Below are 15,233 nucleotides of genomic sequence, written 5' to 3'. Positions count from 1 at the left end.
ATAAATTCGGGAGAAACTCTCCACATTATTTTACAAACACAAAAATGGCTTGTTTCGTATTTGCGTGTGCGTCCAAGTATATTGTACCAACAAGTATCATAAGTCATAATAAGTGAACTGCCAATTTTTTAAAGGAAAAAAAAAAAAAAAAAAAAAAAAGGAAAATTCAAATTATAGGAAAAGGAAAGGGGCTTTTTTCCCTTGATAATAACGGGGGAAATTATTTTATCACCAAATTCATGAACACACAACAGCACGTGGAATTTCCCTTATTTCGAACATTAAAAAAGTATTGATTGAGTGGGCGATGAAAATTGTGTGCAGAAGTATATATATCCACTTTTATTAAATCCTTTATACACTAAGCGGAAACAAAAAATTCTGTAGGTGACATTTCGTTGGGTTAAAAAAAATCTCTTTGTGTATATGGAACTTTTAAATTTTTTTTTTTTTTTTCTTTTTAAGGGACCGCATACATTTGCTGCACATATATTGCATGTACTTTTTATCTATGAACGATAACCACTTTGCACAATGACATATTCCCATAGGCACAAACATATTCTCCCTTAACTTCCAATAGTTAATCTGATTTTTTTTTAAAACAGCGCATAAAATGATCGAGGGATATTTTAAAAAATAAAATGACATAAATGCCACATTATTTGTAAAAATAAAGATTACCCATTATTTCTTGTGCTGAATCCGCATTTCCTCACTCCAAAAAAAAAAAAAAATTAATGAATAGGCTAAAGAGGGCATAATTTTTTTGAAAAGTTAATTCATTAAATTTTGATATGCAGTAAAAAGTTGGAATAATACATAATAACCATGTATGACAATGCATGTATCCACAACGGATTTGTAGGTATCCTCATAACGGATTTGTAGGTGTATCTCACTTTTTATGCACAAGCGGGAATTCTTTCGAGCTCACAAGAAGTGCAGATTTCTTTGAAGTTATTTATTTTTTTTTTTAAAAAAACATTTACATGATGTGCACTCTATTGTACATATAACTCAGGCATTTGCCTCTGTGTCGAATTTATATTAACGCTTCTTTTCTCTTTTTTTATGTTATAATCTTTTTTAAGCAAAAAATTTTTTTTAAACCAGCCCATTTTTTAAGTAAAGCGTTTTTAAAAAGAACAATTTTTGCACCAAAAACTTTTTTAAACAAACTTTCCTTTTTTTTTTTTTTTTTTTTATTTTTCCAAAATAAAACTTTAAGCTAAAATTAAAAACACATTTACATTTAGCAAAATACACAAAGATATATTCACCCAAAAATACAAAACCTTCCTCACGCACGCAACGTTGTACATATATATTTAGATAGCAGCTTTTTACACAATTAAGTAACCCCTCCCTCCTGCAGGTGTACACGCCATATTTAATTTACACTTAAATAATTTTAATCAGAATAAGCAGAATTTGTTGTGAACCATGGTAACATATGTAGGAAGAGAAGCTCCATTTTTCAAAGCTGAGGCAGTTTTTGGTGATAACACATTTGGAGAAGTAAGTTTAACAGATTTTATCGGAAAAAAATATGTACTGTTATATTTTTATCCCCTTGATTTCACTTTTGTTTGCCCATCAGAAATTATAGCATTAGATAAAGCCTTAGATTCATTTCAAGAAAGAAACGTAGAATTGTTGGGATGTAGTGTAGATAGCAAATACACACACCTTGCATGGAAAAAAACCCCACTTGCAAAAGGTGGTATTGGTAATATAAAACATACCTTATTATCTGATATCACAAAAAGCATTTCAAGAGACTATAATGTTTTGTTTGATGATAGTGTATCTTTAAGAGCTTTTGTTCTTATCGATATGAATGGAATCGTCCAACATCTTCTTGTTAATAACTTGGCAATAGGCCGTTCGGTTAATGAAATTTTGCGAATAATAGATGCTATACAGCATCATGAAAAACATGGTGATGTATGCCCAGCAAATTGGCAAAAGGGTAAAGCTGCCATGAAGGCATCAGAAGAGGGTGTTGCACAATATTTGTCAACATTATAAAACGTGGAAAAACAGACATGAGCAAATGATAAATTATGATGAATCAAACATGAGGCTTGTTATTAAAAAAAAAAAAAAAAAAAAAAAAAAAAAAGAATGTATTTTAACTGGAAAATTTTGGAAATTACGTTTTGGAGATCTTTTACCTTGTAGGTTCATTATGACCACGTATGTATGTCTGTGAAAATACTTTTCCGTGTTTCACACGATAGCACGTTTTTATTACCATTATTATTTTATTTTATTTTTTTATTTTTTTTTTTTTTTTTTTTTTTTCTCGTTTTTAACGACTCACCGTGTACATATATTACCATTTCGTGTATGAAATGGCAACACAGTTGTTGAAAAAACGCGAGAGATAACACAAAAAAAAATATACGTGTGTATATACATTATGTACAGTGTTTATTTTTTTCATCCCGAAATTCATTCATATTAAAATGAATAGTACGCTATAAATGAAACCTCGAATAAGTTCTCACACATATGAGTTTACGAGTATTCAAAACTATATATAATTGTAACACATATGAAAAAAAAAAAAAAAAAAAAAAAAAAAATAGATTAAGTTGGAAGGGAAAAAAAAATTCGTTCTCTTCCCCAAAGTAAAATGTATGTATTCACATGTACGTAAATGAACAATGTGGAACAAATCGACTAACACACGTGCTTCCCCATATATGCAAAGCAAGAAATGATTACCTTGTTTAATCTGTACCAAACATTTAGCGTGAAAAAAAAAAAATATATATATAAATAAATAAAATAAATATATGGTTCCTTAAATGAACCAGAAAAACACGTTACTGTTCTGCCTCATTTGAGGTATATACCTTTTAACATATCCTCTTTTGCAAAACAAAGTGCATTATATATACGGAACAAAAGTAACAACGGAAATGGTGCAATTTCTGCTTTTCAAAGGGATCATAAAGAAATAAAATTTTCACGGCATATAGATAACTAGTATTTCCCAAATAGTTGAAAGCAGTAGTCATGCTAAACCCCCAAAAAAAAAAAAAAAAAAAATATTTTAATGAGAAAAATTTAAACCTATGAAAGAATAGAGAATTTTAAAGATAAGATTAACAACGTGGTCACTATGCAATTGTAAAGAAACATATGTGTACTTATGCAGCCCACCTTTTGTACAAAATTACCAAAATTAAGTAAAATTAATCAAAAATTATGCAAAAATTTGGAAAAATATGGAAAAACAATTGCAAATTAATTTGATCTTATCATTATACCCCTGATTGCCTGGATTCCTGTGTGTATGCTTCAATTAAATAGCACATAATGAATGTGTAATTTTTTTTTTTGGAAGGATTTATTTTTTCTCCTTTTCAGTAGTATATAGGATGAACAAGGATCTCCAAGAAGTTGGAGAAAAATAATTATTTACAAAAAGTCATTTTTTATGATTATCAATATATGTTTATCTGCGCAACGTACATGTACAAATATATATTCATATCCTGCACATAAAAAAAAAAAAAAAAAAAAAAGACCCTGCAGGTTAACCATCCACATGATTAATATTATTTAATTTGGCGTATGTAATATTTTCTTTTGGCTTTTTTTTTTTTTTTTTTTTTTTTTTTTCCCACCCCAACTATTTGTAAATTTTTACATTATTCATAATAGCCACAATAGAAATGAGTAAAAACACATGGAACATACTTCTTATAATCCTTATTATAAATTTTTTACTTATAACACATCAAGCAAGAGCCAATAGCTGCCACGGCAAAAATGGACAAGAAAAAGGCGGAAAAAAAGGTTCAAATAATAACTTCAATGAAATAAAAAATTGTGATAATAACTCAAAGGGAAATGACCAATGTATTCCTTCATTACACGTTGAATGTGCCCATTATTGCTGCAAAAATAAATTATCCTTTATTTATAAATGCTGGGAAAACTACAATTCGTATAGAGATATAATTGAACAACATATGAAGGGACAAAAGGAAAAGAACTATCAACTCAAAGGTGAGAGCAATGAGAATATCACAAATCACAATATGGATATGTCGATGCCTATGTCATTTCAATTTTCTACGCACACTATTATATTGTTTAAATTCTGGGAAACACAAACGGTAAGTAAATCAAAAGGTGCTACACACTGGAGATGCATATGAGTATTCGCTCTTCATTTAACCACCTGGGCCAGTTGTGTTCGCTGTTATTCTATCCAACACAAGGTATATCACGCAACACTGCACATTTATCAACCAATCATGCATCTAACTACACATATGTCCACTACTCTTCTCCCCGAACCCATGACCAATCAGGAAACGTCCTACTATATCTCCCTTATCATATGCCTCCTATTCGGCATATTGTCAGTCATATTAAAGTTACTGAGATTACAAGTTGAGCAGTCCTTGCCATGGACAAAAGACACTAATGTAATGACAAGTGCACTCCTTTTTAAAAGTAATTTAGTGAGATTTATGTTATCATTTATTATTTATTCATGGGACTATTTATTAATGTTAATTGTTATGACTTTCAATGTTGGATTATTTATTGCCGTTGTGTTGGGATTATCTATCGGTTTTTTTTTATTTGGACATAAGTTTGTCACATGTGGAAAAAATTCAACTGATCTCTTGGAAATTCACAAAGATTTTCAGGGCGATCCAGCCTGTTGTGGCTGTTGATTATTTAATAAGGATCTCAATGCAGTATGACAAAATCACAGTGCCAGCTGACTTGCTTGTATCAGATCCATTTGCACTTATATCCACAAGTCCATTTGTACACCTATGTATCTACTTGGAGCAAAAAAAAAAAAATCCAAGGGGTACAACTAATGGCCCAAACATAATTTTAACTTCAATCAGGAAATAGCACCAAACAGCGCAACGACTGTAACGATAGTATGTTTTACTTCTTTTTTTTTATGTTCTCTTACTGTTATGACTATATTACATTTTTTTTTTTTTTTTTTTTTTTCCTCTCCCTACATATGCATATACACATACATGCATATATATATATATATATGTATGTGTATGTAATTAGGCAAACTAATATATTTTTCTTTTATACCCCCTCTACATTCCTTTTGGCATATTTCACCATTTTGCTATTTTTGAATTTAACATTGATATAATCTTCCGCGTGCCCAATGCTTTAAAGAAACACGCAGTTACTTCCTTTTTCCTCGTATCTTTTTTTTTTTTTTTTTTTTCCCCATTTGCACAAATAGATAATTGCTAACTTGTGTTACTTGATATACATGTTTATAAGCTTCCTATATGTGCAGTTAGAATATACCACTCCTCTACTACAGGTGTTGAAACATTTTATATATTAATTTTTAATTTAAAGAATATATATATGTATATTTTTTATCTTTTCCGCACATTTTTAACTACTTTTTTTTTCATTTTTTTAATATTATTATTACATTTTTCTCACCATTCTGCTAAGAAGAACCTTTTTACCTATTTTTCCACAAAATTAGCACAAAGGAAAACATTTTGCTTTTTTTTTTTTTTTTTTATGTAATCCTTTTTTTTTTTTTTTTTTTTGTGTATCCTAGTGGAACACATGTAAACATCCGGTTGCTTTAATCCGATAACACTTTAACATATTAAACCAATAAAAATCTTTCATATGTTGCAATTATCAAACAAGTTTATTTCCACATATGTGCATGAATTGAAGTATATGCACACCTAACACACGTTTAGCTCTGCATGCACATGCAACATGGTTCAGCATATAACTTGTTCATAATAGAACATTTTGAAATGTATTTTGAATGTCTGACCCTAAAGAGATTATTTTAAAAAAACATATCATTTCATAAAAACAGAATATATGTTATTATATAACGACAACGTTACTTCATGATGCTGCATACTAAAAAAGTAAACACAGCTATTTAAATAATATCCACGATGAAAGGATGACACAAAAATAGAACCCAATTTTTCAGCTTATAATATATACAACGTGATGAGGCATAATACTATAGAAAGTGCGAAGTAGATGCGTATGCATGCAATGGTTACGCACCCACAACACCACCTACTACCAAGTTACTATTTACACCTGAAGGAACTTCATCCATCAGTAATCCAAAAAAGGAAGCTACAACCTTTCATTCATAAATAACAACAAAAACAAAATAGAGCGAAATAAATCAAGAACATCCACAACGAAAAAGCATCGATTAAGATTTTACATTTTTCATGATATCTTCTGCAGTTAAATCAAGGGATTATACATACATCCCCTGGTGTTCCTATTCATATATGTTTGCTTATGTATATACACACTAAAACCTGAACTCTAAACCATAAACCCTAAACCGCATACACACACATGCACAATCGCACGCAGAAGGGAAAAAAAAACTCAAGGAAAACATGAAACTGCGAATAAATAACAGAGTGAAAGAAAATTCTTACTATGAGTATTCCATCAAGTATGGAACATACGACATAGAAGAGGTGGTGGAATACATAAAAAAAAACTCATTTTTCAAAAGATGCAGTAATAATGAGAATGATACATTAGCGAGGCCTGCTAGTAGTGATAAAGACAGTGATAGTAGCACTAGTAGTAGTTTCAATGATACACTTAATGGAGTTCACAATGACAGAAGAGAATTAACCTTCCAAGGGAAACTCTTGCATCTGATGAGAGAAGAAAAAAAATATATGAGAAATAACCCACAAAAGCAATGTGAAGAACCAAAGGGGAAGGGAAAGACTAAGGACGATGAGGGTAACGGCCTTGAAGGAGTGGAAGATGGACTGATGTATTTATATGAGAAATGTGATCAAATTTTAAGTAGCGGAAAAGGATTTGGAGGAAACACAGATAGGTATATTATTATGAATAAAAGGAACGAAATTAAAAAGATAAGTTTAAACGAAATAAACGAACTAATTACTGAAATTATTTACATAACTATGATAAAAGAAGATTTAGAAAACAGTTTACTAGATTTGTTAGGAGAAGAACACATAGATTTTATAATAAATATTATTAAATGTAAAGAAAAAATAAAAAGAGATTTAAAGCTGTTAAGTAAATATGTAGACGTAAAGGAAAAGGTTCTAGCATCTAACTTTTTCATAACTGATAAAACAGCAAACGGAATCAATAATAAAAAGAATGTATTAAATAAAAAAGAAAATATTGAAAAAATTGTTGAATTCTTTTTATATACATTAAAAGAAAACAATTTTGGAGATGTAAAAAAAATTTATATACCTAATGAAGAAAACAAATTAGAAGAAATACAAGTACCAAAAAATACTTCATATTCTTACACAGATAATGTTACAAAAGTCAAAATTAGCAGATTACAAAATTTCCAATTCAGTAAAGACGAGTTAGTTCCTGTTACCACTTTACCATTTTGGCATAAATACATTTTTGAGTTCGAACATTTTAATTATGTCCAATCCAAAGTTTTTAAGGCTGCCTTTCAGACCAATAAAAATCTCCTGGTATCCGCCCCCACAGGCTGTGGAAAAACTAACATTGCTTTGTTAGTCATACTCCAGCAGATTAAGCTTTTTTGTGAACAAAACTGCATTAACCTGGAAAAAATCGCCAAATCGAGTTTGATACGCAGCGGGGTTCAAGTAATGGATCACCAGACAAGCAATGATAACATGATGAATGACAACGTGATGAATGACAGCTCGATGGATGATAGCGGGGTGGTTGACCAGATAAGTAGCAAGCACGTCACGGATGATCCCCTAAATGATCACCCCTCGAGCGATGAGGCCAGCAGTTACAACGATCGAACAGAATCCTACGGAGGAAACTACATAAATGCAAAGGAATTCAAAATTATATATATAGCCCCAATGAAATCCCTCGTTTTTGAAATAACCAACCTGTTTCAAAGAAAGCTGAAGATTTTTAATTTAAATGTGTGCGAATATACAAAGGAACACAGCTTGACTTCGAAACAGTTGGAACAAGTGCATATAATAGTTACAGTGCCTGAAAAATTGGACATCCTTCTTAGAAATAGCAACTACTCCACTACTGTATCTGACGAATCTTTAATTAAACATATAAAATGTCTCATTCTTGATGAAGTTCATTTATTAAATACAGACAGAGGTGATGTTATTGAAACGATAGTTGCTCGATTTTTAAGATATTCTGAAACTTCCCAATCGGTGAGAAGAATAATGGCAATGTCAGCCACACTACCAAATTACAACGATGTGCGAGATTTTCTCAAAGTAGAAAAGGATATGTGTTTCTATTTTAATGAAAGTTATAGATCTATCCAGCTAGACAAAACATTATACGGAATACATGAAAAAAATATGAACAAATTAAATATAGCCAAAAATATGTATGCTTATGGAGAAATTATAAATTCCCTGAAAAAGGACAAACAATGTATCATTTTTGTATGTTCAAGAAATGAAACTAATAAAACTATACAATTCATGATAGATTATGCTATAAAAAATAATGAGATTGATTACTTTGTTACTAATCTTTACACAGATAATGATATATGTAAAAAAATTAAAAAATCTAACAATATATATGTAAAACAATTTTATGAATTTGGTTGTTCTATACATCATGCTGGCATGTCTAGATCAGACAAAATATTGGTTGAAAATTTATTCAAAAAAAAGGCTTTCAATGTACTATGTTGTACATCAACCCTAGCATGGGGTGTAAATTTACCAGTACATACTGTCATCATTAAAGGAACAAATTATTTTTCTTCAGAAAGTGGAAAAATGGAAGATTTAGACATTCTAAATATTAACCAAATATTCGGAAGGTGTGGGAGACCACAATATGAAGATCACGGACATGCCATTCTAATAACAGAAAGGATCAAATTGTATAAATACATAAAATTATTAACAAATAATACCATCATAGAATCTAGTTTTCTAAAAAATATAGAAAATCATTTAAATGCAGAAATAAGCATAGGAACAACTAAAAATGTTGAAGATGGAATCAAGTGGCTAGAATATACATACCTCTATGTGAGAATGAAAAAAAATCCGTATCTCTACGATGCAGATTTGAAAACAGATATACATTTGTACAAGAAAAGAAAAGAAATTATTTTAAAAGCAATTCAAAACTTGAGTGAAAATAAACTAGTAAGGAGAGTACTACTAACCAACGATTTTATAGGAACCTTTTACGGTCACATAGCAGCCAAATATTATGTAGATTATCAAACCATTGGAATTTTTGCTTCAAATATAGATAGAAACAATTATGTGGAAATTATTGACGTTATTAGTAAAGCAAAAGAATTCGAAAATATACAAATTCGAAACGAAGATATGAACGATTTTTTATGGCTAAAAACGAAGTGTGAAATTATGGAACAGTATGATGAATCCAAATCCATGACCTTACATATTCTAATTGAATCATATCTCAGAAGAATACAAATAAATAACTTTTCTCTTATATGTGAAATTAATTATGTAATACAAAACATTATTAGAATATTATATGCATACTATGAAATATGTTTAAATATACTAAAAAATATTTCAAACTTAATTATGAATACGCATAATCTTATTGTCTCCATTCTGAGAAGACTACCATTAAATTCCTGTGTTTTCAGACATTTCTGTTATAAAAATGAGTTGCTCGAAAAAAAAAATATGCCATTTTCTAGCTATCAAAATAAAGGAGAGGAAAATAAAATCAACAATCCAAGTGATAGCACAACTTTTCATTTAAATCATCTCCCATACACAGGTAAGTTTGTAAACCCAACAGAAATGTGCGAAGAGCAAGAACATACCCAGCATAATAACAATGTTCACACCTATCAAGGGAGGTATAGAAGAAATCAAAATTACACTGTATACTTAAAAGAATCAGTTGTGCACATATTAGAAAATAAGAAGCTGACATATGAATCTATTGACTCATTAACAAAAAGCGAACTTTTATTCTTCCTAAGAAATGAAGTGTACACGAACCAAATTTTATACTATAAGAATATCATACCTAATTTACACATTGAAGGATATATTCAGCCTATTACTCAAACGATTATGAAAATAAATCTTCAAGTACAACTGATTAATTCTATCTGGTCAGATCAATGGAATGATACACAAGAAAATTTTAATCTATTCTTATTAAATACTCTAAATAATGATATACTGTATTTTCAAAAATTTTCAATTCATAAAAAAGACAGGAAAAAAATTCATGACATTTCTTTCGAATTTCCTCTATCTAATCAAATGCCTCCACAAATAACCGTGCAGTTTCTATCTATGAATTGGTGCAATTTATCCTACGTCCATATTTTCAATACCAATAACTTGTTCATTAATCAGAAGATAAATATTTTCTCGGAAATACTCCCAGTCGTCCCTTTGTCTACTCAAGTACTGAAGATACCTAGCTATATCAAGTTCTTTCCATTTCAGTATTTCAACCCAATTCAAACTCAGATGTTTCATGCCACATTCCACACGGACGAAAACATCCTCCTTGGAGCACCAACAGGTAGGTACCATAGGTTTTAATGCAGTTCAGTCTGCCCAAAGTAGATACAACAACATATTCAGTTGTTCAACACGCTGGAGTCACAACATGAGGAATGTGTTTTTTGGGACACAGTACCTGTTACACTAAGGAACACTCCAGTGGACACTCCAGTGGACATCCCAATGGACACATGCAGCACATGTTCACCGCCACTGTTGCTCCTTCACCTCTGATTAGGAAGTGGGAAAACCGTTATCGGAGAGCTGTGCATACTGAGAAATATACTCCGAGAGGAAAAGGAAAAGTCCGTGTACATATGTCCAATGAAAGCCATCGTAAATGAGAGATATAAAAGTTGGATGAAAAAATTTAAGAATTTGCTTAACAAAAATGTAATAGAATTAACAGGAGATAAAAATGAAAATAAAGAAAATATCGCAGATAGTGATATAATAATATGTACTCCAGAAAAATTAGATGTTATATCAAGAAATTGGAAAAATAAAAAATTTATGAAAAATATAAGTTTAGTAATTTTCGACGAAATACATCTCCTTGGACAAGAAAATAGAGGAGGAGTAATTGAAATATTAATTAATCGATTTAAAAATATGGAACAGTATTTAAATAAAAGAATAAGATTAGTTGGATTAACCACAGTCATAACAAGTGTCGATGATTTAATATTATGGTTAGATGTAAAAGAAAATTATCTTTTTAATTTCCCCTCCTCTTGCCGTATAGTACCTTGCAAAACCCACATTCTAGGATTTACTCAAAAGGCATATTGTGCACGAATGTCAGTTATGAATAAAAATGTATTCGATTCTATTCATCAATATGCACATTCAAAAAATGTTCTCATATTTGTTTCTTCAAGGAGGCAAACAAGAGTTACAGCATATGATATAATTTCTCTTAACTTAAGTTCGCATAATCTCAACTTTTTACATACAGAAAATTTGTTAAATGATAAGAATCACATACAGTTTCTTCTAAACGATGGTAAGAGAAAAGATGGAAGAAAAAAAAAAAAAAAAAAAAAATTTTTTTTAGAATATGAAAAAAAAATCTCTGATCAACAAGGCAATAATCACAGTAAAAATTATGAGAAATATGGGAACAATCACAATATGGATAATGATGACAATTGTAATGTCTTATCCACATTTGAACAACAAGAAGAATTAGAAAAGGTAAATCAAAACAGAAAGAACAGAAATGACAATATAACATACGACATATTGGACAACATTTCCTTCATGAACAAAAACCTATGTGGAGAAGAAAAGACTCAAGTTGCTAACGTACTTTTTCAAAATTATCTTAACATAATCGAAAACGAACATTTAAAAGATTTACTGAAATATGGAATAGGAATTCATCACGCTGGATTATGTGAAAATGATAAAAATATCGTAGAGTACTTTTTCTTAAACAAAGTGATACAAATACTTATATGCACCTCTACCTTAGCATGGGGTATCAACCTACCTGCTTATCTAGTAATAATAAAAGGAAACGAGTATTATGATGCAAAAACAAAAAAATATAAAGATATTTCATACACAGATTTACTACAAATGATTGGTAGAGCTGGTAGACCACAATTTGATGACAAAGCTTTAGCCATATTACTAGTTCAAGAAAAAAGAAAAAATGCAATAAAAAATTTTCTTTATCATTCAATGAATATTGAATCAAATATTACAGAAAATTTAAATGAACATATTAATGCAGAAATATGTTCGAAAATTATAAATAATAAAGAAGATATATTTAATTACTTAACCAAGTCCTACTATTTTAAAAGACTCTTTTCCAATCCATCCTATTATATCAAAGAAGTACAATACGTTCAACTTTTTGAAAATAATAAATTATCCAATCAAGCAAAAAAGGTTATATATGAACATCTTAATAAAATTATAGATAATACTATCACATTCCTAGAAATGAATAACTGCATACAAGTTACACTTGAGGACTATACACACAAGTATTCTTCGACTCCTCTTGGCCATATTGCATCTGTTTATTACCTAAAGTGTGAAACCGTATCTTTTTTTTATAAAATCATAGAGGAATATTCTAGGAAAGATGAAAATATGCATTCAACAAATTGCTCAAACGGAGATACCAATGGAATGCTAGATCAAGAAGAAACTTTAAGAATACCTCTGGAACCACCTTCAAATGGCTCAGAGAAGGGAGAGGAAAATATGGATCCCACAAACGGAGCAGCAGAGGGAACCTCAAACGGAGTAGTTGTAGAAACCCTGGACACAGAACACCACTTTGCAGAGAATAAAAAGAACTACACAAAATGCAACGTGTCGACAAAGGAACTGGACTTTTACGGTCTCTTCACACTCATTGCACAGGCGAAAGAATTCGACGATATTCCCCTGAGACACAATGAAGACAAATACAACGTGAAACTGAGAAATCAAATTCCATTAGATATCGACATGAACATGAAAAATGTAAAAACATACCTCCTGCTTCTTTCCCGTTTGTATGAATGTACATACGAAACTGTAGATTATCACATCGATTTGAAATTAGTTATGGATCAGATAGCTAGAGTCATAAATGGATTCATCGATATATGTTTATTATTTGGTAAATATAATTATATAAAAACTTTAATTTTAATTTATCAATGCATAAACCAAAGGATTCAACCCAACAAAAATTCACTACATATAATTAAAGACATAAGTACAAATCAGATAGATAAATTAGCCCAATTACAAATCAAAAATTTAAAGGATCTAATAAAGTTTGATAAATCATTTCTATATTCTCTCAACATCTTTGACACAACGCAACTCGATTTTATTTTTCAAATACCCTTACTAACCAATACTATAAAATTGTTCGATAAAAATATAAATATTAATAACAACACCAAGGAACAGAAATGTGACCTTATTAATATCCCATGTATTAAACACATAAAGGATGAAAATAAATTTTTCTTTAAAATGAAACATCATGATCCGAATCAAATTGTCATCAAAATTTTTTTCAATTTTTTTAATAAAATCACGCGGGATACTAATTCTAATGCTATCTCCAGAGCGAATACGCAATGGTAGGACGAGGGAATAGATGCCTAGAAATAGGTTCAACTGAGAGTATCACCTGTTCTCCATATGTACACTCGGTCGCATATATTTTGCATACTTGCATAGATGCATACTTCCACGTGAACGTATTTACATTTGGCTTGTAATACTACATAAAATATGTAGTACTACTTGTTCAAATGTGTGGCTGTGCAAATATGTACCCTCTCTCTTGCTTACACACAAAAACACGCGAACACGTACACATACGAAAACTCCAACCTTCCCATCAAACAGGTATGCCATCCTTCATGACATCTCACAAGACATATCAATTTCCATTAAACGGTTCAGCAATTGTCCCTTAAAAAAAACATCATCCGTCTCGTTTATGTAGGGAAAACACCACTCTTTTAGTAAAAAAGTGGACTATCAAAAGATTCCACATTTTTTTTTTTTTTTTTTTTTTTTTTTTTTTCTCATGTGCATTATCTGTATGATACATTATAGATGTAAATACATTCTAGTGCCAACAGTTTGTACGTACAAGCAAATTCTCCCAATCACTTCTCTCCTTTTTTTTTTTTTCTATTGTTGATCCTGCATATCCTTTATAATTACTTCCTTTGTTTATTACTATTTTGTTCATTTTCTTTTGCTTTATTATTTTTATTTATTTTATTTTTTTTTACCGTTTTCACATTTTTGCTGTACAGCTTGGAAGACCTGATCAAGGGGACCTACCACTTCACAGTTTACATACATAGTGACACATACTATGGAATAGATCACGAGGTTATAGAAGAAAATGATTCTATGGATATGTATTCCTTTTGCATAAGTGTGAATATTTTTATCCTTTGTCTATTTTTCTTGATGTTATTTAATATGCTGATGGAGAGTTTCTTCAGTTTTTTTTTTTTTTTTTTGTGTACTTTTATTTTCTACGTGACATTTTTTTAGTTTTATTATTTATTCGTTTTTTTTTTTTTTTTTTTTTTTTTGACATAATTTATGATTAATTTTTATGTTGAGATAAAATTATGTAAATTTAATTTAACGGTACTCCAACTGTATTACAAATTTATCATACTTTCATTTTATCATATCTTTTTTTTTTTTTTTTTTTTTTTTTCCTTGACACTTATGCAGGCACACTTACAGATTTGTGTTGAATAAATTAAAATCAGGACTTATTCACACTAAACTATGCTTATCCTATCGTGTCCTTTTTATTTTTTTCTATTTTTTTTTATTTTTTTTTATTTTTTTTTGTTTTCCATATTTAATACCTCACATTAGTACACTGATAAAACTGCAACGTTTCTAAATTGTGTAACACTATATTGATAGACTCAACTTTTAAAATTTTTTGTTTCAAACTCTAGGTATTTGTAAAATTACCTTGTCTTAACATCACTCTTAATTTCTATCGCATTGTTTATAATCAATTATTTTTGGCACACTTGTTTCCCTTGTGATATTTTTCCTTACGTTTTGGGTCTACCCATTTTTACTCTTTCTATATTCGAACCCCATCCAATCCATGGACCCCATCTGTGGGAAGACACAGATGAAGCAGTATCCACAGAATTGAGAGAAACACTCCTAAAGAATATT

The 15,233-nt window shown here is 30.0% G+C and overlaps 3 protein-coding genes across 3 annotated transcripts; all 3 read left to right on the top strand.

The window, feature by feature from the left end:
* Positions 1–1,446: 1,446 nt before the first annotated feature.
* Positions 1,447–2,034, top strand: PGO_126950 (thioredoxin peroxidase 1; the record flags this gene model as incomplete). The annotated part of the gene is made up of 1 exon (XM_028689485.1): positions 1,447–2,034. The coding sequence occupies one exon, from the start codon at positions 1,447–1,449 to the stop codon at positions 2,032–2,034; it is 588 nt and encodes a 195-aa protein (XP_028545286.1).
* A 1,658-nt stretch (positions 2,035–3,692) lies between these two features.
* On the top strand, positions 3,693–4,709 carry PGO_126940 (copper transporter; the record flags this gene model as incomplete). Its single annotated transcript, XM_028689484.1, has 2 exons — positions 3,693–4,139; positions 4,338–4,709. The coding sequence occupies 2 exons, from the start codon at positions 3,693–3,695 to the stop codon at positions 4,707–4,709; spliced, it is 819 nt and encodes a 272-aa protein (XP_028545285.1).
* Positions 4,710–6,428: 1,719 nt separating this feature from the next.
* On the top strand, positions 6,429–14,792 carry PGO_126930 (RNA helicase; the record flags this gene model as incomplete). Its single annotated transcript, XM_028689483.1, has 5 exons — positions 6,429–10,557; positions 10,777–13,639; positions 13,911–14,006; positions 14,330–14,408; positions 14,766–14,792. 5 exons carry the CDS (start codon positions 6,429–6,431, stop codon positions 14,790–14,792), a joined length of 7,194 nt encoding a protein of 2,397 aa, XP_028545284.1.
* Between the last annotated feature and the right edge of the window lie 441 nt (positions 14,793–15,233).

This window comes from Plasmodium gonderi, assembly GCF_002157705.1.
Source record: "Plasmodium gonderi DNA, contig: Chr12, whole genome shotgun sequence".
Lineage (NCBI taxonomy): Eukaryota > Apicomplexa > Aconoidasida > Haemosporida > Plasmodiidae > Plasmodium > Plasmodium gonderi.
The sequence above is the reverse complement of the archived record's forward strand: the minus strand, read 5'-3'. Positions and strand labels throughout refer to the sequence as shown.